The sequence below is a fragment of the Mesoplodon mirus genome (assembly GCF_964341445.2).
Source record: "Mesoplodon mirus genome assembly, chromosome: 3".
Classification (NCBI taxonomy): Eukaryota; Metazoa; Chordata; class Mammalia; order Artiodactyla; family Ziphiidae; genus Mesoplodon; species Mesoplodon mirus.
In genome coordinates, this window is record NC_138978.1 from 129,964,996 (window position 1) to 129,988,904 (window position 23,909).

The window sequence follows — 23,909 nt, forward strand, 5'->3', positions numbered from 1 at the left end:
AGCAAGATAAAAACCCATCAGACCTAACAAATGAAGAGGTAATAGGCAGTCTACCTGAAAAAGAATTCAGAATAATGATGGTAAAGATGATCCAAGATTCTATTTCCCAGATCCATAATCTTGGAAATAGAATAGACAAAATGCAAGAAACAGTTAACAAGGACCTAGAAGAACTAAAGATGAATCAAGCATCAATTAAAAACACAATACATGAAATAAAAAATACTCTAGATGGGATCAATAGCAGAATAACTGAGGCAGAAGAACGGATAAGTGAGGTGGATGATAAAATAGTGGAAATAACTGCTGCAGAGCAAAATAAAGAAAAAAGAATGAAAAGAACAGAGGCCAGTCTCAGAGACCTCTGGGACAACATTAAAGGCACCAACATTCGAATTATAGGGGTTCCAGAAGAAGAAGAGAAAAAGAAAGGGACTGAGAAAATATTTGAAGAGATTATACTTGAAAACTTCCCGAATATGGGAAAGGAAATAGTTAATCAAGTCCAGGAGGCACAGAGAGTCCCATACAGAATAAATCCAAGGAGAAATATGCCAAGACACATATTAATCAAACTGTCAAAAATTAAACACAAAGAAATCATATTAAAAGCAGCAAGGCAAAAACAACAAATAACACACAAGGGAATCCCCATCAGGATAACAGCTGATCTCTCAGCAGAAACTCTACAAGCCAGAAGGGAGTGGCAGGACATAATTAAAGTGATGAAGGAGAAAAACCTGCAACCAAGATTACTCTACCCAGCAAGGATCTCATTCAGATTTGATGGAGAAATTAAAACGTTTACAGACAAGCAAAAGCTGAGAGAGTTCAGCACCACCAAACCAGCTTTACAACAAATGCTAAAGGAACTTCTCTAGGCAAGAAACACAACAGAAGGAAAAGACCTACAATAACGAACCCAAAACAATTAAGAAAATGGGAATAGGAACGAACATATCGATAATTACCTTAAATGTAAATGGACTAATGCTCCCACCAAAAGACACAGATTGGCTGAATGGATACAAAAACAAGACCCATATATATGCTGTCTACAAGAGACCCACTTCACACCTAGAGACACATACAGACTGAAAGTAAAGGGATGGAAAAAGATATTCCATGCAAATGGAAACCAAAAGAAAGCTGGAGTAGCAATTCTCATATCAGACAAAATAGACTTTAAAATAAAGACTACTAGAAGAGACAAAGAAGGACACTACATAATGATCAAGGGATCGATCCAAGAAGAAGATATAACAATTGTAAATATTTATGCACCCAACATAGGAGCACCTCAATACATAAGGCAAATACTAACAGCCATAAAAGGAGAAATCGACAGTAACACACTCATAGTAGGGGACTTTAACACCCCACTTTCACCAATGGACAGATCATCCAAAATGAAAATAAATAAGGAAACACAAGCTTTAAATGATACATTAAACAAGATGGACTTAATTGATATTTATAGGACATTCCATCCAAAAACAACAGAATACACATTTTTCTCAAGTGCTCATGGAACATTCTCCAGGATAGATCATATCTTGGGTCACAAATCAAGCCTTGGTAAATTTAAGAAAATTGAAATTGTATCAAGTATCTTTTCTGACCACAATGCTATGAGACTAGATATCAATTACAGGAAAAGAGCTGTAAAAAATACAAACACATGGAGGCTAAACAATACACTACTTAATAACGAAGTGGTCACTGAAGAAATCAAAGAGGAAATTAAAAAATACCTAGAAACAAATGACAATGGAGACAGGATGACCCAAAACCTATGGGATGCAACAAAAGCAGTTCTAAGAGGGAAGTTTAAAGCAATACAATCCCACCTTAAGAAACAGGAAACATCTCGAATAAACAACCTAACCTTGCACCTAAAGCAATTAGAGAAAGAAGAACAAAAACATCCCAAAGTTAGCAGAAGGAAAGAAATCATAAAGATCAGATCAGAAATAAATGAAAAAGAAATGAAGGAAACGATAGCAAAGATCAATAAAACTAAAAGCTGGTTCTTTGAGAAGATAAACAAAATTGATAAACCATTAGCCAGACTCATCAAGGAAAAAAGGGAGAAGACTCAAATCAATAGAATTAGAAATGAAAAAGGAGAAGTAACAACTGACACTGCAGAAATACAAAAGATCATGAGAGATTACTATAAGCAACTCTATGCCCATAAAATGGACAACCTGGAAGAGATGGACAAATTGTTAGAAATGCACAACCTGCCAAGACTGACTCAGGAAGAAATAGAAAATATGAATAGACCAATCACAAGCACTGAAATTGAAACTGTGATTAAAAATCTTCCATCAAACAAAAGCCCAGGACCAGATGGCTTCACAGGCGAATTCTATCAAACATTTAGAGAAGAGCTAACACCCATCCTTCTCAAACTCTTCCAAACAATATCAGAGGAAGGAACACTCCCAAACTCATTCTACGAGGCCACCATCACCTTGAAACAAATGAAACTGAGCTATTTGTAATGAGGTGGATAGACCTAGAGTCTGTCATACAGAGTGAAGTAAGTCAGAAAGAGAAAGACAAATACCGTATGCTAACACATATATACGGAATTAAAAAAAAAAAATGTCATGAAGAACCTAGGGGTAAAACGGGAATAAAGACACAGACCTACTTGAGAATGGACTTGAGGATATGGGGAGTGGGAAGGGTAAGCTGTGACAAAGCGAAAGAGAAGCATGGACATATGTACACTACCAAACATAGGGTAGATAGATAGTGGGAAGCAGCCGCAGAGCACAGGGAGATCAGCTCGGTGCTTTGTGACCGCCTGGAGGGGTGGGATGGGGAGGGTGGGAGGGAGGGAGATGCATGAGGGAAGGGATGTGGGAACAGATGTATATGTATGACTGATTCACTTTGTTATAAAGCAGAAACTAATAAAAAGAAAAAAAAAAAAGAATTACCATAGGACCCAGCAATCCCACTACTGGGCATATACCCAGAGAAAACCATAATTCAAAAAGCCACATGCACCCCAATGTTCATTGCAGTACTATTTACAATAGCCAGATCATGGAAGCAACCTAAATGCCCATCGACAGACGAATGGTTAAAGAGGAAGTGGTACATATATACAATGGAATATTACTCAGCCATAAAAAGGAACAAAATTGGGTCATTTGTAGAGACGTGGATGCATCTGGAGACTGCCATACAGAGTGAAGTAAGTCAGAAAGAGAAGAACAAATATCCTATATTAACGCATATATGTGGAACCTAGAAAAATGAACCAGTTTGCAGAGCAGAAATGGAGACACACATGTAGAGAACAAACGTATGGACACCAAGGGGGGAAAGCGGCAGGGGGTGGTGGTGGTGGTATGATGAACTGAGAGATTGGGATTTACATGTATACACTGATGTGTATAAAATGGGTGACTAATAAGAAAAATATAAATAAATAAATAAACATTTTTAAAAAAGAAAAAAAAAAAATACCTAGAAACAAATGACAATGGAGACACGACGACCCAAAACCTATGGGATGCAGCAAAAGCAGTTCTAAGAGGGAAGTTTATAGCAATACAATCCCACCTTAAGAAACAGGAAACATCTCGAATAAACAACCTAACTTTGCACCTAAAGCAATTAGAGAAAGAAGAACAAAAACATCCCAAAGTTAGCAGAAGGAAAGAAATCATAAAAATCAGATCAGAAATAAATGAAAAAGAAATGAAGGAAACGATAGCAAAGATCAATAAAACTAAAAGCTGGTTCTTTGAGAAGATAAACAAAATTGATAAACCATTAGCCAGACTCATCAAGGAAAAAAGGGAGAAGACTCAAATCAATAGAATTAGAAATGAAAAAGGAGAAGTAACAACAGACACTGCAGAGATACAAAAGATCATGAGAGATTACTACAAGCAACTCTATGCCAATAAAATGGACAACCTGGAAGAAATGGACAAATTCTTGGAAATGCACAACCTGCCAAGACTGAATCAGGAAGAAATAGAAAATATGAACAGACCAATCACAAGCACTGAAATTGAAACTGTGATCAAAAATCTTCCAACAAACAAAAGCCCAGGACCAGATGGCTTCACAGGTGAATTCTATCAAGCATTTAGAGAAGAGCTAACACCTATCCTTCTCAAACTCTTCCAAAATATAGCAGAGGGGGTAACACTCCCAACTCATTCTACGAGGCCACCATCACCTTGATACCAAAACCAGACAAGGATGTCACAAAGAAAGAAAACTACAGGCCAATATCACTGATGAACATAGATGCAAAAATCCTCAACAAAATCCTAGCAAACAGAATCCAACAGCACATTAAAAGGATCATACACCATGATCAAGTGGGGTTTATTCCAGGAATGCAAGGATTCTTCAATATACGGAAATCAATCAACGTGATACACCATATTAACAAATTGAAGGAGAAAAACCATATGATCATCTCAATAGATGCAGAGAAAGCTTTCGACAAAATTCAACACCCATTTATGATAAAAACCCTGCAGAAAGTAGGCATAGAGGGAACTTTCCTCAACATAATAAAGGCCATATATGACAAACCCACAGCCAGCATCGTCTTAAATGGTGAAAAACTGAAACCATTTCCACTAAGATCAGGAACAAGACAAGGTTGCCCACTCTCACCACTCTTATTCAACATAGTTTTGGAAGTTTTAGCCACAGCAATCAGAGAAGAAAAGGAAATAAAAGGAATCCAAATCGGAAAAGAAGAAGTAAAGCTGTCACTGTTTGCAGATGACATGATACTATACATAGAGAATCCTAAAGATGCTACCAGAAAACTACTAGAGCTAATCAATGAATTTGGTAAAGTTGCCGGATACAAAATTAATGCACAGAAATCTCTGGCATTCCTATATACTAATGATGAAAAATCTGAAAGTGAAATCAAGAAAACACTCCCATTTACCATTGCAACAAAAAGAATAAAATATCTAGGAATAAACCTACCTAAGGAGACAAAAGACCTTTATGCAGAAAATTATAAGACACTGATGAAAGAAATTAAAGATGATACAAATAGATGGAGAGATGTACCATGTTCTTGGATTGGAAGAATCAACATTGTGAAAATGACTCTACTACCCAAAGCAATCTACAGATTCAATGCAATCCCTATCAAACTACCCCTGGCATTTTTCACAGAACTAGAGCAAAAAATTTCACAATTTGTATGGAAACACAAAAGACCCCGAATAGCCAAAGCAATCTTGAGAACGAAAAATGGAGCTGGAGGAATCAGGCTCCCTGACTTCAGACTATACTACAAAGCTACAGTAATCAAGACAGTATGGTACTGGCACAAAAACAGAAAGATAGATCAATGGAACAGGATAGAAAGCCCAGAGATAAACCCACGGACATATGGTCACCTTATCTTTGATAAAGGAGGCAGGAATGTACAGTGGAGAAAAGACAGTCTCTTCAATAAGTGGTGCTGGGAAAACTGGATAGGGACATGTAAAAGTATGAGATTAGATCAGTCCCTAACACCATACACAAAAATAAGCTCAAAATGGATTAAAGACCTAAATGTAAGGCCAGACACTATCAAACTCTTAGAGGAAAACATAGGCAGAACACTCTATGACATAAATCACAGCAAGATCCTTTTTGACCCACCTCCTAGAGAAATGGAAATAAAGACAAAAATAAACACATGGGACCTAATGAAACTTAAAAGCTTTTGCACAGCAAAGGAAACCATAAACAAGACCAAAAGACAACCCTCAGAATGGGAGAAAATATTTGCAAATGAAGCAACTGACAAAGGATTAATCTCCAAAATTTATAAGCAGCTCATGCAGCTCAATAACAAAAAAACCAACAACCCAATCCAAAAATGGGCAGAAGATCTAAATAGACATTTCTCCACAGAAGATATACAGACTGCCAACAAACACATGAAAGGATGCTCAACATCTTTACTCATCAGAGAAATGCAAATCAAAACTACAATGAGATATCATCTCACACCAGTCAGAATGGCCATCATCAGAAAATCTACAAACAATAAATGCTGGAGAGGGTGTGGAGATAAGGGAACCCTCTTGCACTGTTGGTGGGAATGTAAACTGGTACAGCCACTATGGAGAACAGTATGGAGGTTCCTTAAAAAACTACAAATAGAACTACCATATGACCCAGCAATCCCACTACTGGGCATATACCCTGAGAAAACCATAATTCAAAAAGAGACATGTACCAAAATGTTCATAGCAGCCCTATTTACAATAGCCCGGAGATGGAAACAACCTAAGTGTCCATCATCGGATGAATGGGTAAAGAAGATGTGGCACATATATACAATGGAATATTACTCAGCCATAAAAAGAAATGAAATTGAGCTATTTGTAATGAGGTGGATGGACCTAGAGTCTGTCATACAGAGTGAAGTAAGTCAGAAAGAGAAAGACAAATACTGTATGCTCACACATATATATGGAATTTAAGAAAAAAAATGTCATGAAGAACATAGGGGTAAGACAGGAATAAAGACACAGACCTACTAGAGAATGGACTTGAGGATATGGGGAGGGGGAAGGGTAAGCTGTGACAAAGTGAAAGAGTGGCATGGACATATATACACTACCAAACGTAAGGTAGATAGCTAGTGGGAAGCAGCCGCATAGCACAGGGAGATCAGCTCGGTGCTTTGTGACCACCTGGAGGGGTGGGATAGGGAGGGTGGGAGGGAGACGCAAAAGGGAGGGGATATGGGAACATATGTATATGTATAACTGATTTAATTTGTTATAAAGCAAAAAAATAAAAAATAAAAATAAAAATAAAGGCCATATATGACAAACGCTCAGCCAACATCATTCTCAATGGTGAAAAACTGAAACCGTTTCCCCTAAGATCAGGAAGAAGACAAGGTTGTCCACTCTCACCACTATTATTGAACATAGCTTTGGAAGATTTAGCCACAGCAGAGAAGAAAAAGAAATAAAAGGAATCCAAATCGGAAAAGAAGAAGTAAAGCTGTCACTGTTTGCAGATGACATGATACTATACATAGAGAATCCTAAAGATGCTACCAGAAAACTACTAGAGGTAATCAATGAATGTGTTAAAGTAGAAGGATACAAAATTAATGTATAGAAATCTCTTGCATTCCTATAAACTAATGATGACACATCTGCAAGAGAAATTGAGGAAATAATCCCATTTACCATTGCAACAAAAAGAATAAAATACCTAGGAATAAACCTACCTAAGGAGATGAAAGACCTGTATGCAGAAAATTATAAGACACTGATGAAAGAAGTTAAAGATGATACAAACAGATGGAGAGATATACCATGTTCTTGGATTGGAGGAATCAACATTGTGAAAATGACTATACTACTCAAAGCAATCTACAGATTCAATGCAATCCCTATCAAACTACCAATGGCATTTTTCATAGACCTAGAACAAAAAATTTCAAAATCTGTATAGAAACACAAAAGACCCCGAATAGCAAAAGCAATCTTGAGAAAGAATAATGGAGCTGGAGTAATCAGCCTCCTGGACTTCAGACTATTCTACAAAGCTACAGTAATCCAGACAGTATAGTACTGGCACAAAAACAGAAATATAGATCAGTGGAACAGGATAAGAAAGCCGAGAGATAAATCCACACATATATGGTCACCTTATCTTTGATAAAGGAGGCAAGAATATACAGTGGAAAAAAGACAGCCTCTTCAATAAGTGGTGCTGGGAAAACTGGACAGCTACATGTAAAAGAATGATATTAGAACACTCCCTAATACCATACACAAAAATAAACTCAAAATGGATTAAAGACCTAAATGTAAGGCCAGACACTATCAAACTCTTAGAGGAAAACATAGGAAGAACACTTTATGACATAAATCACAGAAAGATCCTTTTTGACCCACTTCCTAGAGAAATGGAAATAAAAACAAAATAAATAAAGAGCAGAAAGAGAAAAACAAATATCGTATATTAACACATATATGTGGAATCCAGAAAAATGGTACAGGTACCAGTTTGAAAGGCAGAAATAGAGATACAGATGTAGAGAACACACGTATGGACTCCAAGGGGGGAAAGTGGGTGTGGAGGGGCGATGGTGGTGGGATGAATTGGGAGATTGGGATTGACATATATACACTAATATGTATAAAATAGATAACTAATAAGAACCTGCTCTATAAAAAATAAATAAAATTCAAGAAAAATTAAAGGAAAACATAGCAAGGAAAAGAAAACATACACAAGATGAAAAGACAACCCTCAGAATGGAAGAAAATATTTGCAAATGAAGCAACGGACAAAGGATTAATCTCCAAAATTTACAAGCAGCTCATACAGCTCAATATCAATAAAACAAACAACCCAATCAAAAAATGGGCAGAAGACTTAAATCGACATTTTTCCAAAGATATACAGATTGCCAACAAACACATGAAAGGATGCTCAACATCACTAATCATTAGAGAAATGCAGATGAAAACTACAATGAGGTATCACCTCACACCAGTCAGAATGGCCATCATCAGAAAATCTACAAACAATAAATGCTGGAGAGGGTGTGGAGATAAGGGAACCCTCTTGCACTGTTGGTGGGAATGTAAACTGGTACAGCCACTATGGAGAACAGTATGGAGGTTCCTTAAAAAACTAAAAATAGAATTACCATAGGACCCAGCAATCCCACTACTGGGCATATACCCTGAGAAAACCATAATTCAAAAAGAGTCATGTACTGCAATGTTCACTGCAGCTCTATATACAATAGCCAGGACTTGGAAGCAACCTAAGTGTCCATCGACAGATGAACAGATAAAGAAGATGTGGCACATATATACAATGGAATATTACTCAGCGATAAGAGAAACGAAATTGAGTTATTTGTAGTGAGGTGGATGGACCTAGAGTCTGTCATACAGAGTGAAGTAAGTCAGAAAGAGAAAAACAAATACCATATGCTAACACATATACATGGAGTCTAAAAAAAATGATTATGAAGAACCTAGGGGCAGGACAGGAATAAAGACGCAGATCTACATCTGAATCCTCAAGAATGGACTTGAGGACATGAGGAAGGGGAAGGGGAAGCTGGGACGAAGTGAGGGAGTGGCATGGACATATATACACTACCAAATGTAAAATAGATAGTTAGTGGGAAGCAGTCACATAGCACAGGGAGATCAGCTCGGTGCTTTGTGACCGCCTAGATGGGTGGGATAGGGAGGGTGGGAGGGAGACGCAAGAGGGAGGAGATATGGGGATATTTGTATATGTATAGCTGATTCACTTTGTTATAAATCAGAAACTAACACACCATTGTAAAGCAATTATACTCCAGTAAAGATGTTAAAAAAACAAATAAGTAAAATTAATTTTTTAAAAATCCTTAAAAGGAAAGACGTAATATGTTACTTCTCTTTTATCCCATTTTGTATCATGCAAGATCAGTCCACGGCAGTGTGCAAGGGAAATAGTTGTTTTTTGTTTTTTGTGTTTTTTTTTGCATTACACGGGCCTCTCACTCTTGTGGCCTCTTCCGTTGCGGAGCACAGGCTCCGGACGCGCAGGCTCAGTGGCCATGGCTCACAGGCCCAGCCGCTTCACTGCATGTGGGATCTTCCCGGACCGGGGCACAAACCCGTGTTCCCTGCATCGGCAGGCGGACTCTCAACCACTGCGCCACCAGGGAAGCCCGGAAATAGTTATTTTATAAGCAAAATATCATCTGTTTTGCAACCTAATTATAAAGACAGGAGAAGCTCAGATATTTCATTCGCTCTGCCGATTAAAGGGCAAAGACAGGGACCAATTTGGACTTTCAGACTCTAATAGTCCATTTGATGTAATGGAATAAAATGCATAATGTGCATGTAGTAAAACAGAACACAGAGAACAAAAGGCACAGTTTAGACTGTGCTGAAGAATAATATTTTAGAATACCTATAATTATACCTGCATGACTCAAAATGAGAGTCACATTTTAAACAATGGAAAATCAACTTTGCTCTATATCCACTGGAGTTTCAGTAGTCACAGAATTCTGAACTTCACACATGGTACTGAATCTGAAATGGTACAAAGTGAGTGAGCACAGGCCACCTGCTGTGACCATGAATTTCCATTACTGCAGGTGGCTGGAGAGAAAGAAGCTCTAGAATCAATGAACAAAATAGGTGATAATTAATAGCAGGTAAGAAGCAGGTTCCTCATGGACTTTTCAGATTTCTGAGGTCACAGCTGCAAGGTTTAGAACATAACCCAGTCTGCCTTGAGACTATTTATATTTGAATATGTATATATCAAGTCTAGACTTTGACCAAATGAAATTACCCACATGCCTTACTCTCCCACAGGAAACAATATACTAATTCACTCCTGAGGGACTCTCCCAGCTCATGTTCATGGTGCCAGGAAATGCTAAATTCTCCTAAAATCACTTAATTCCTACAATGATCCTGTAGTGCAAGAATTGGCACTATTTTATACAGATGAGGAAACTGAGGTTCACAGATGCTAAACAAATCACTTAAGATCTCATAGAAAACAGATGCTGAATCTAAGACAAAAACCCAGAGCTAACTATAAAGCATGTAGAAACTCTTTTAACTCACTTTCCTGTAACTTAGTGGTTCCCAAACTTTGCTGCACAAGAGAATCACCTGGGGAGATTTTTAGCTAATCCCAGTGCCTGTGTCGTACTCGAGACCAATTACATTAGAAAGCCTGGGAGTGGGAGCCAGGCATCCATATTTTCTAAAGATTCCAAGGTGATTCTGCCACTTGGCCAGGTTAACCAAGGCCCTCATCAGCTGTGTCAGGCACGCTGCCTGATGCCCATAGCACGTTGTGTGCTTGTGAGGTGTGCTGACTGTTCCCAGTTTGTCTATGCACTTTTGCACCAAAAACATGAGCTGGACCCTTATCAACAGGTCGGCTGGGTTTCCTCCTAAACCTAATTATGCCACTTGTACTTGATATTATAAATAAAAATATAATCAAATATTATGTAAACCAATAAAATATGATTATGTAAAGAGAGCTAATATTTCTAAAAAATACCTGAAATGAATGCTTTGGAAAGCTGTGATTAAAATGAGTTAATTTTTGAAAAAAAGATGCTGAATCAGGTGTGAATGAGAAATTACAGAGTAGAAAAAATTTTAAGAATCTAGGGAAAGTCTATACCCAGTTAGCTGCACAAGTGTCTCTTAAGTTCTTCAATCACTCAGAAGAAATTGAAAGCAAAAACCTGACTATTATTAATATGAGTGTGGTTTATAAAAGTCAGAAGCTAAAGTTGAAAACTCATCTCAAAGAGAAAGCCGTGGCCCTGTATCAGAAGACTGATGAATAAACACACAATTGTATGTTTTAAGCTGAAAATGTTTTATGACATGAATGTATCCTTTTATATGATTTCCCTTTTTAACTTTCTCTTAACTGATCAACTCCTTCTGACCGTGTTGTATAACAGGGCTCTGAACTCACACCACCTGCTTACCCAAAAAGTAATTGAATGGTCGCTCTCTTTCTGAAACAGCTGCAACTACGTAATCGAGAACTTCACTCACTGTTTAATATTCAGCACACATTTCACGTGGTGTGACACGTAAGGTCTGATGTGTAGGCACACTTCTAGGCTGTGGAGGACAGGGGGCCAGATGACAGGGGACTCTGTCCTCAGGGAGCCTGTAGTCTGATGGGGCTTAGAAAGCCCAGAATGACTGAGACATAAGGTGAGTAAGGCAGTGACTTAACATCCCCCAAACTGCTGTGGGACTTAAAGGAGAAAGCTATTCCACAGAGGGGAGAATCTGAAAGGCTTATGGGGAGGCAGCTCAAGGGGGAAGTAGGGTACAGACAAGGTTTTCTATTGTTGATGTTATTGTTTCTTCCTTTCCCTTCCTTCCAAGATGAGACAGCCCTGACTTCAGTGGTAGGAGAGACTGAAAATAAAAGCACAAAAGGACGATTGATGGGGTCCCAATTGGTAGAGTCCCAGAAAAGGCAGAAGGGGAAAGGATAAAGAAGGCAAGGAGATAGGAGGAAGCAGACCTATGGGAAAGGAGTAGGGGAAAGTGAGGTACAGGGACAAGGAGGTTTGGATGCTAAGAGGACAGAAGCTGAGGTCATAGCCAGGCTGACTTTCTTCTCCTTAAACAGGAAGCTGATTATCTGCTGAAAGAGGCAGAGCAGGGGCCTCAGGCTTCAAGAGGAGGCTGGGAACTGCTGCTCTGATGCAGGTGGTGGGAAGGCCATGAGAGACCACTGTGGGAATTCCACGCTGCACGGTTTGGAAAATTGTCTCCTGGCCAAATATTTTAAAAACTGTATTACAGAAATCTAAAAACATCAAACTGTCATTTCACTGTTGACCGAGGGGAACATGAGAGCCCTAAAGTAGCCCCACCATGTGTGGCCATCCTCCCTGCACAGGGCTTTGCAATGAGGGACAGCAGAGGCCCAGTTCTGCATCATTTAGAAGCAGTGCTCCTTCCTAGATCCCTTTTCCTACATCTACCACCCAAATAATGGATCTCTAGAGTCCTATGGACAGCACAGCCCTGGATAGGGCATCAGCTGATTCAAGCCATTCCAAGATATAGGAAAGAAGGGTTGGTGGTCAAAAGAAAACCAAGACTAAGACTTGTAAACAGACGAGTGCAGGCAGAGATGAACGTCTATGTCCTCATACGGTGGTTCATGTGCACACACACAGATGGATGCCCAGGTGCTGGTACACAGGTGTGCACACAGCCAGCCAAGTCTCCACTTGGCCTCTACACTTCCCCTGGAGGCAATAAAGTAAGTGAACAAATCAGAGACCTAGTGTCATTCTTAGCCCTGGGCAATAGTTGCTTGCAAGCTTAGATTACTCATCAAAGTGAGGCTTTTAAAAACCATCTTAATCAATAGGACTTGGAAAATTCTGTATTGTGAACGTATTCCACTGACGTATCACTCGTAGCATCTGGCTTTGGACTCCTAATTCACTCATCCTTATGAGGAGCACCTCCTGATTGTCATGGTTTCAGGGTCCCTTCCCCATTGCTGCAATTCCCAAGGGGAATATCAAGCCTTACAGACATAGCTTTGCAAGGCAGGGGAAGGCTCCATGACAGGTGAAGAATCAGCCCCACTAATGCTCCAAAAATGTTTAAAGCAGGAAATGTTTTAACCTTAACCTAGTGCTATCTACAAAGCAGTGATACATCCAAACAGAATTTCCTTTTCTACCTTGCCTGGACATGTTGTAAACATTTTTGTCTGTCCACTTATATGTGCATATGTGTATGTACGTGTGTGTTTATAAAATGCATATATGTGTATAAGCTCCAGGTGCCCACATACACATGGTGTGTTTAGTTCTTGCAGCAGAGACCTCTTTGAATCCAGCATCTTCACTGGCCTCTAATGGCCAGTTACCAGCAGCTCACTCTGCTCCGTTTCCCTGCAGGGGGACTAATTAATAAACTTTTCCTTAATTGAGTTCTGGCTGCCAGGTCCACAGGGATTATTGCTTATATATAAGTAAACAAAATTTCCATTTTAAACAACACTCCAAATCTCCTCATTATATTTTAAACAGATATAAATGCACTGAAGTCAAGCAAGCCGTGGGCTAGGAGGCTGTGTGCATTCTGGCCTGGATTCCCTTTCTCATCAGAAGCCAGGTACTGTAGCAGGCAGGTGATGCCCCCAGGTCCTTCGGGGCTAACACCCACATCAGCCTGGATGCCTGCCTTTTCTTTGTTCTCATCTACAGATATGTTAGAAAGTACCTCACTAGGTTTTGGAAGTCATTAATAGCATCTGCCTTGTCTTTTAACCTGAATTTATTATTTAAAAGCAATTCACTTTCACAATTTATAAATAGGAAGAAAATGAATTTGATGTTAAATACTTAATAAGTGCCCAGGATTTGTTAGGTGAGGACTTGGGTGGATTGTTGGGTTTAGGGAATGTCCTAGCCTACGCTTTTGTGGAAGCTATACGTTAAGTTCTTACAGTTGAAATAATTTAATTGTTTCTTTGTTTTCAAGATTCCTCCCTACTTTCAGATTCCAAATTGAAAGCAGAACCATGAAAGAAAGTGAAAAACTGAAAGCAAGTTGTTTTAACTTGGTTAGAAACCTAGAAGGAGGGATGATCCTTCCCTCCTGAGCTTTTCTGCTCAGAGCCATTTGGAAGCCATTTGGCTCCAGGGTCAGATCTTTTGCAAGTCACCCTTTGCTGAGAGTACAAGAATCCACTGCAGGCTTTGATTACGATTATTATTGGTAGCTTAAAAGAATAAAATAAACATTTTTCAGATTCCCACATTCATGCTGCTAAGACATAACTCAGAAAAATCAGTGAGGGCAGGATTTAAAGCCAGCTCCCAGATTGTTAGGAGAACTGTGGATCAAATTCTGTTACAGATTTTAAAGGTCTGGATCATTTCATCCCTATCCTAATCCCTTGCTTCCTTCTTTAAGCAAGTTATTCTAAACAGGAGTGCTGTACATGACACGAGCCCTTCATTGAGAATCAATCTCCCCTGAAAGACTCGCATTCAAAATATTTTGCTCATCCCCTGTCAGACCTTTATCACCATCACGGGTGTCAAGAGCGACCTGATCTGCAGATGGTACGTCTCCCTGGGGGCAAGTGAGGGCCAGTACCTCTTGATTCCTGGGCAGCAGTCAGTGCAGGTAGCCAAGGAGGCGGGTCTGAGACTGCATTAGGGGAACTCTGGCCCCAGCAAGGATATCTGGTGAGATTTTAGTCCTGGGGGTAGGGGTAGGGGTAGGGGTGCATCTCTGGGCCCAGTCAAAACTAAAGGAGCAGGCAGCAAACAATGTGAGTGAATGACTGATCCATGCAGCAATATGGATGCATCTCAAATGCGTTATATTCAATGAAAGAAGCCAGACACTAAAGGGTCACATATGGACCACATGATTCCATTTACATGTTGTTCTGGACGAAGGCAAGGTTATAAGGACAAAAATCTGATCAGTGGTTGCCAGGGGCTGGGAAGGGGACTGACTAGTAGGGCAAGAGGGACTTTTCTGTAGCCATGGCTTTGTTCTGTATCTTGATAGTGGTGGTGGGTACATGACTGAATAGATTTGCCAAAATTCATTTAACCACACATAAAAAGGGTAAGTTTTACTGAATTTAAATTATACCTCATAAACCTGAACTAAATAACAACAACTAAGGAGTAGGAACAATAACAGAAGACTGGGCCAACAAAGGCATCGAGATGGGGGGAGGAGGGAGCTTCCACTTCCCCCATGCGGAAAGGGGGAACAGAAGCCCCCAAGAGCTATCTCCAGGAAAACTGGTTTCCAAGTCTTTGGGCAACAAGGACCCCAAATTGGGGAGCCCATCCACAGGTCCCAGTCGCATGTCTTAATTCCAGGCTCCATCTGGAATTAGGTTAGTTGATTGCCTCCCATTAGGCAATTAGCTGCACAACTTCTAGGCACCAGGCTTAGTCTCCTAACTCGGGGTTTTTGTTTGTTTTTCTGGCATTCAGTGCCCTTGAGGCAATCATTTGGAGAGCACTGGGGGCCAGTTGCCTATGTCTTGAAAGCCCTATAGAAGTGGACAGAGAGAGACTCTGGAAGCTGCTGCCCAGCCAGCCCAGCCCTGTGGCCCACACTTGCCTTAGAAAAGACCAGTGAGGTCCACCGACTACTTTGCCCACTGCCCAGGATCCCACCTGAGACACTCAGCTGAGTGCTGGTACTCAACTCCTGAGCATAGAGTATATACTACTTGGCAGACAAAGGATGGAGCACTACACTGAGGTCGGTGCCAGCTTTGAAAACAGCCAAGAGCGGACCATATAAGCATTGATTTGGGTTCCTGGAGGTGCAGCTTGCTCACTGAGCATGCCCTGGGCATAGGTTTTTACAGAGAAATGTCACAGCTGGGCAATACCTGAGGCAGGGAGGCAGCCAGAATCTGGTTCGTTATTCAGAAGTCTGATTTATAGACTATTTAAAGGATATGGTTTTGTTTCTTTCTGGTCCACAGAGTGGCTTCAAGCTACTGATTAGTAACATTGCCAGGGTGCTTTGGTAGATACATGTTGGTCTTTCATGATGAGCACCTTTAAGGTTTTTGCACAAAAAGATACTATGAAGCAGCTGTTTTTCTTTTTAAAATTTGTTCTCTCACGTTCCCATGGCAATTACATCTGTAAATCATCTTTACCGAGTGAGCCCTTTCCCCTGGGTTGTTCGAAAGCAAACATCAGCCCAGACTACACAATGGTCCTGAATGACACATCGGTGCACTCCACACTGGTCAGATCGTACTACATTTTAAAAGGTCACAGCTGGGCTTCCCTGGTGGCGCAGTGGTTGAGAGTCCGCCTGCCGATGCAGGGGACATGGGTTTGTGCCCCAGTCCGGGAAGATCCCACATGCCGTGGAGCGGCTGGGCCCGTGAGCCATGGCCGCTGAGCCTGCGCGTCCGGAGCCTGTGCTCCGCAACGGGAGAGGCCACAACAGTGAGAGGCCCGCCTACCACAAAAAAAAACAAAAAACAACAAAAAAAAAAACCCAAAACAAACAAACAACAGCAACAAAAAGGTCACAGCTGCCCTCGAGGAGAGGCTTCTCTCCAGCGAGGGCCAAGGAGGCTCGAGGGCAGAGGCCGACTTACTTCCCCCCTTGCCGCTCTTCTCCATGCGGTACTGGTAGATGTGCAGCGTGAAGAGCATGTGGGAGTTGCGGAGGTCGTCCTCGTTGCAGTCCTGCTGGCTGCCCCGCCGGGAGGTTATGGCAGCATCCAGGAAGAAGGCGGCCTTCTCCGCAGTGGGCGCCCGCAGCTCACTCTGGTTCTGCAGCTGGAAGACACAAGGGAAGGACTGAAGCTGCAGGCGGGCGGTTTGCCTGCCACTCGGGCCTGGCTGTCCATTCCGCATTCTTGAAGGCTGGACGTCCTTCTGGAACCAGGGTCTCTATCCATGTGCAATTCTCAGCTTAATTTATTCATATCTGAAAATTAACACAGCACGCTTATTGGATGAAACATATTTTCACCCATTTTACAACTGACGTAGAATCTGTAAGTATCAGGTGTGAAAAGCAAATGGTTGTATCTGGGTGATCCATGGGGGCAGGTGTCCCACCCTGACCTCCGCAGAGGCCAGCAAACCAACATCCTGGGCAATCCATGTACCTAAGAAAACATGAGGGATGTGACCGCATCTTCATTTCAAAGATTAGAGTGTTTAGAAGCAGGTGGGTTGCAAAGTGTGATTTTAGTCCAGATAGTACTGGTATCACAAAGTGGAAAAACTTAGTTAGCTTTAACTCAATTCTCAATTTTCCCAGCTATTTAATTAGAGCCAATTTTAGGCCACATTTACTAGCATAGTTATATATAAGAAGTAAGTGTAAAGGACATAAGAAGTAAGTGTAAAAGACATATGAAAACACCCAAGATACTTGAATGTCTCATCTATATCATTTAAGGGCTATCTATTTTATCTTTAGCTGCTAAATTCATGTTCATGGCATACTCATTAATTGATTAAAGAAGCACTGTGGGCAATGTGTCTAAATCCTATGAGATGCCTTGGTAATTATAGTAAACCTTACTCAGAGCAATATTATCAGCATTTGACCAGCACTCCTTTACTGGGGTTGGGAGGGAAGAAAAGTAAACTAATATTTCTGATTTATTCAAAGGAATGATTTGCAGTATGTGCCTTAGGGTCAAACTTTGACAGTCTTCTATTCTGACTCTAACTGTACCTATAATTCTGAACCATGAGAGTCGATATTTGGAACCTGAGACCATCAAAATCCTCAAACTTCAGAGAGGTTCTGTGGTGCTCGTTGTTTTATACTTACTGTCACAGAAAAGAGAACCCAAAGAATGTTTAAGATTCTTCAACAAGAAGGTAAAGAGGATGTTGGTCTCTTCCTCTTTTTCTTAGTCTTCAGTTAACCAGAGCTTTCACCTCTGTGGAACTTCATTAATGGATTTATAAAAGTGAATGGAGGTTAAAGCATATTTGAATGTCTAAGTAATGCTTGGAGTGGGAGCAGTGAGTAGGGTGACACTGATTCCATCACAGGTGCTGTGTAGATATGGTCTGAGCACATCTTATGCTTCCAAACTGGTGGTTCTCAAAGTGTGGTCCCTGGACCAGCAGCATCAGCATAACATAGGAACTTGTTAGAAATGCACATTTGAGGGCTCTATCCCAGGCCTATTGAATCAGAAATTCTAGAGGTGGAGCCCAGCAGTCTGTGTTTTAACAGGTCTTCCAGGTGACTCTGATGAAGACTGAAGTTTGAGAGCCACTGGATTAATGTTTGTATGACCACTTAGTTTGCATTCTAATTAGGTTTCATATCCAAATGGTATCTGATGCATCTGTTAAAACTATGAAGAGCCAATTTTAGTCAGACATGGTATGGACCTTTGGGAGTGCTGAGAACTAACCAGGCAATCACAGTCGAGAGTCAGGAGAAACATCTAAGAGGGTTTCCTGGAGGAAGTGCCAACTAGCTGATACCCAACAGATAAGGAGTTAGCCAGATGAAGAGTGAGAGGAGAGGAGTCAGCAGCCTTCTGTGCACGGGGGACAGGATGTTCAAAGGCCCAGAGTAAAAAGAGGGAGGATGGTTGGTGCCTTAGAGCCTTGCTACTGAAAGTGTGGTCAGTCATTGGGAAGCTCGTTAGAAATGCATAATCAGAGGCCCAATCCCAGACCTAGGGAACCAGAATCTGCATTTTAACAAGATCCCCAGTGCTTCTTATGCACACCGAAGTTTGAGGGGCACTGCTTTCTTAGGGGACCTTTATGTAATTTAAGAGGAGTGGCAGGAGGGGAGTGGTAGCAGGTGATGCTGGAAGGTTGTGTAGGGCCTCTTGCGAACCACGAGGATTCATAGCGGAAGTGGAAGGATCTGAGGTGCTCTAAGCAGGGGAAGAACATGGCCAAGTGTGAGTAGATGGGTGTAACAGAGTGGGTATCCTCACCCGAGAAAACAGTCCCACCTGGGGTGAGGCAGGTACTTATCAAAATGAACACCTATCTAAAAAGGAGGCATCTGATAAAACTAGAAAATAGAGCCTATAGCTAAAGACTGGAAAAACTGATTATTCTGGAAATGAACCAGGGTCCTCCCAGGTCATTCCCACCTCTACTGTCAAACAGCGAGGGAGAAACAGTCACAACAGGCATGACATCCTGAAAAGGCGAACTGGAACTTCGCTTGGCTTCCATGGTTCCAGCAATTATATCATGGTTCCAATTAGAAAGTTGTTGTTAGTTTTTCCTATGGCACTATTAGTCCGGCTGTAAACCAGTGCCAGAAACACAGTTTATAGAGCCATAAACAGCCCCAGTAATGGCTGGAGCTATTTGTGCAAAGCAGTAAACATTTCTGCTTGTTGCTAAACAAAAGAAAGATGGTATTTTCTTTTTTGTTTTGAAAGGGGCGTAAAGAAAGTGAATTCAATTTCCCCCAAATGCTACAACAACTGTGGTTCCTGTTCATTGTCAATTAGATTCAAGGTACAAATATTTAGGTTGGGCGAGCAGCTGCCCTGCAGCTGCAGGCCATAAAGTTCCAGTCCACTTTAAAGTAAACACTTGCAAGCCTCCCCCGGTTGCATGTTGAGTGAGTCACGAGGTGAACTGCCCCAGCCGCCGAGGTAGGGATGGGCCACCTTGGAGCCAGCCAAGCCCCAGAAGCAATCACCTGCGTGCCACAGATGGGGTCCTCGCACAGGTACACGCCCGGAGACTGGCCGTCCTGCAGGCTGCCCGTGGCCACCTCTGACAGCAGGTCCCGAAGGTTCTCTTCTTTGCCCCACACTTCCACGGCTGAGATCCGCACTGAGAAACGGGCTCCAGTCTTTTCTTTGCGTTCATTTATCAGCTTGAAGAGCCAAGAGATGGCACAGGGGATGATGCCAAGGTTCTGCATGGAGTCGTCTTTTCCGATCATGGTGTAGGATTTTCCTGGGAGAGCGAGGAAAGAAAGAAAAGTAGCTTGAGTGTCCAGGCATCATTCTATAGTCTCAAGAATAGATGCCAAGGATGCAGAAGAAAGGCATGGGGAGTGGGGAATGGGAAGAAAGGAAAGGAGAAGGTGAGAGGAATATTAGACATTTGACATTTCCAAGTACTACTGATGGAATAGCTATAATAAAGAATGTGACAGCCCCGACTAATGACAAGATTAAATCACAGTTGACCTTGAGGAAGATCCCAAACATTACAAGCTATCCAGTTTCTGTACTGTTTTTCTCATGGTGGGAAGGCAGAAGTCTTTCATCACTGATATGGTTCTTTTTATCACCACCCCACAGATTCATTCCACATACTTACACTTTATATCCTTTTTCAAGTTAAATGCTGTGTATATTTTGCATGGGCAAATTCCATTAAAATCTGGATCACTGCTTTGATCAGAGATCAGGAAGACCGAAGTGGCAGGGAGATGAAATGGGCTTTCCGACCTGGCCTAGAATTGGCTCCATCCTTGCAAAGCTGCTGTTGGAAGCTCTGCCCAGGGACACATTTTGGAACTCGCCAAATTACTAACTTATCAAGCATGTAAAGTGAGGCCTGGTGAGCAGATGGCCACAGGTCAGGATTAAGAAGGCACTTCAAGGGGATTCAGTCATCAAACCCTCACAGAGGTGTGTGGTGGCCGCCTTTCCCAGGTGCTTCAGCACAGGTGGATTCCCGACAGCTGGGTGATGGGAAGCAAGGATGCTTGCAGACTGATCTCCCCAGACAGGTGCTAATGTGGTCTGGCCTTTGCTTGGTGGCTGCTCCTCGGTCCTCTGGCATAATGTTGAACCCAAGTCGTCTGGGGAAGCGGAGTCCTCTCTGCTCCCCAGCAACCCCTGCTCAGGAAATGTAATTTTCCTGCTGGCTTTCTGGGAGTGACCCTGACCTGGACCAAGTGGGAACAACCCCACTACTCCTTTTGTGCCTTTCTTGGACTCTAAGGCTTTCCTAGATGACTGGGAATCCACTTAGGATGAGCATCTATATTTCAGAAGCAGAAATGGTTATTCATGATTATTCAATTCAACACCTGTGGGAAACCACCTTTCCCTTCATCCAAGGACTCTGGGTACAGTACAGAAGAATGGATAAAGTGATTGGGAAATCCAGCAAACAGCATGAAAAAGTAAAGCTCTCACTGACCCAGCTTGGCGTGGCCGAAACAGAACACACAGCCATCTGCCCCGTTGACCACAGACTGGATCACCTCTGCCACGGTTCCAGCACACACTTCAGCCTGGCAGACACAAGAGGAGACACAAACTGTGAGTCGACCATTAACAATGGAAAATTGCACCTGCTTTCCTGGGACTCAGGGTCCCAGAGCCATGGCATTTCCAGATGGGTCGGCTCTAACGCCATTCTGGAGGTGCTCAGAACCCTTCATACCACCCACTCCCTCGCAAGCCTGAGCATTACACACATTAAAAGCAAACCACCCTTCTGCTAATTTGTGGTACATTTCAGCTGCTGTCTCTGCAGGCCAGGCACGAACAGGCTGGAACGGGAACGCAGAGTGCTTTCATGGACCTCACGCCATTCTGGCCTCCTCCCCGGGCAAGTATTTAAACATTCCATTCACCCTCTGCTAACTAGATCCTTCCTTTACACACACACACCTCCACCACCACCACACACACACCCTCAGAGCTCATGAAATGGCTAGGCTTGTTAGAGGGTAAAGGGTGATGTGCCATTTCAGGAAAGTGACCTTGGGATATATTATAGTTCTAATCTAAGCAGGAGATTTGTGATGCATGTCTGTTTTGTCTTCCTAATAACTCTCTCCTCTTTCTCCATCTACATCCTTCTCTTTTCAAAACCAGCCTTTTGGGCTTCCCTGGTGGCACAGTGGTTGAGAGTCCGCCTGCTGATGCAGGGGATGCAGGTTCGTGCCCCGGTCCGGGAAGATCCCACATGCCGCAGAGCAGCTAGGCCCGTGAGCCATGGCCGCTGAGCCTGCGCGTCCAGAGCCTGTGCTCCGCGACGGGAGAGGCCACAACAGTGAGAGGCCCGCCTACCGCAAAAAGAAAACCCAAAAAAACCCCAGCCTTTTCTTTCTTTCTCTCTAGAGACATTCAATGTATACACTATTAATCACCATTGGTCAGTATGTTACAATGGGTGGTCTTCAGCCTGTTATGTGTCTCATCTCCAATGTGATTATTATATCCTTAGACAGAGGCCAGTCTCTTGGTAACATTTTGTATTTCCCCATTAACACCCAATACAGCACTCTGCAAATGATAAGAAAATAAATTTTGTGAACCAACTCGGGGGTCTGGGAAATCTCTCTGGTTAGCATCTGAGGCTTTCACAGCAGCAGGAGGACAGAATCACTCGCCGTGTGCTGCACCTTCCTTTCTCCCTCATCACCAGAGTCAGATCTGGAAGCATTCAGAGGACGTGCAAACCCGGGGCTCAGCGGGCATCGGAGCAACGTGCTTCCCAGTGGGAATCTGAGAACTGCAGCCTCGGCACTGAATGTAGTTATTCAGCTCCAGGTTGCAACAGCACAATGAACCTAAGTGTTCGAAAATCAATGTTCTCTCCCGAACTGAAATTGAAAAACCACACTCCTAACAACTGTCAGTTGTTCTGGTGATGGCCTCAGCAGCTCTGCTGGGGGCTCCTCCTGAACGAAGTGGGTGGCAGGATGAAGCTGCGGTGGGGACCACAGGATCTGTCTCACCCCCAGGGCCTAGGCAATGAGAGTCCGGAGCTAAACCCTGAGATTGAGGTGGAATCTTGATGGAATTTGCTAAAGGTGCCTCTGCAGAGCCAGGAGAAGTTATCACCAAATGAACTCTGCCTTCCTCGGACATAAAGTGAGATGGGGGTTAGGAGGCTGAGAGCCCACCTTGAGCCATACATAAAACAAACTGTATTAGATTCAAGGTCAGCAAAGAGAAAGATGGTTGTGTGTGGACCAAATCCGCACACATTACTGAATCACCCGTCCAAAGGCCTGAGGACAGAGAGAAATGGGAGCAGCCTCACAGGGCACAGGGTGGGCAGGCCTCCCCTTGCAGAATTCTTGCCCAGTGTCCACTGAGAAGAGAGTGGTCAGCAACATGTCCATCTGGTGTTTGTTAGCTGACAATGGCCCCTGGAGGCCCTTTGCTGTCTTTCCCCTTGAGCCTAGAGAAACAGGAGCCTTCCCAAGTGGACTCCACAGGCAGGGCTGGGTGTGCAGGAAGCCTGTTACCCACCAGCAGGGCTCAGTCCTCCTGCCCACCCTTCCTGGTGACGATGGAATGTTTGTGTTCCCCTTACCCCACCAAGTTCGTATGTTGAAACTGAATGTCCAATGTGATGGTATTTGAAGGTGGGGCCTTTGGGAGGTGATTAATCATGAGGGTGGAGCCCTCATGGATGGGATTAGTGCCCTTATAAAAGAGGCCCCAGAGTGCTCCCTGGACCTTCCACAATGGACGTAGTGAGAAGACATCTGTCTATGAATCAAGAAGGGGCCCTCACCAGATACTGAATCTGCCAGCTCCTTGAGCTTGGACTTCCAACCTCCCGGACTGTAAGAAATAAATTTCTGTTGCTTATAAGCTACCCAGGGTGTGCTGTTTTGTTAAGGAAGTGAAAATGGACTAAGACACCTCCCCAAAGCCAGAACCAGCAGAGGTATGCCCCAGCAATGGGCAGCTGATGACCACCGAGGCCACTTGAGGGTACTGAGTGTGGCTTATAAGGAGGAGCAAGGACTGTTCTAATCACTGCTTAGCTTCAGGAAGCTGATGTCCTTAAAGACCGGGTAAAAGCAAGGTTCATGACCGCCTTGGGCCACGGTGGTTGTTGCTGCCTCACAGGCCAACGACAGGGGCCTGAGAGC

General features: G+C 42.5%; 1 protein-coding gene across 1 annotated transcript in view; it reads right to left on the reverse strand.

Moving 5' to 3' along the window:
* Positions 1-23,909, reverse strand: part of KIF26B (kinesin family member 26B) — a 504,702-nt gene that overhangs the window by 82,242 nt on the left and 398,551 nt on the right. Inside the window, exons 7-9 of the mRNA XM_082612029.1 lie at positions 21,209-21,302; positions 19,746-20,008; positions 16,687-16,870 (exon numbers count right to left, since the gene is read on the reverse strand). Of these exons, the coding sequence (XP_082468155.1) occupies positions 16,687-16,870; positions 19,746-20,008; positions 21,209-21,302 (541 nt within the window). The remainder of the gene's footprint in view (positions 1-16,686; positions 16,871-19,745; positions 20,009-21,208; positions 21,303-23,909) is intronic.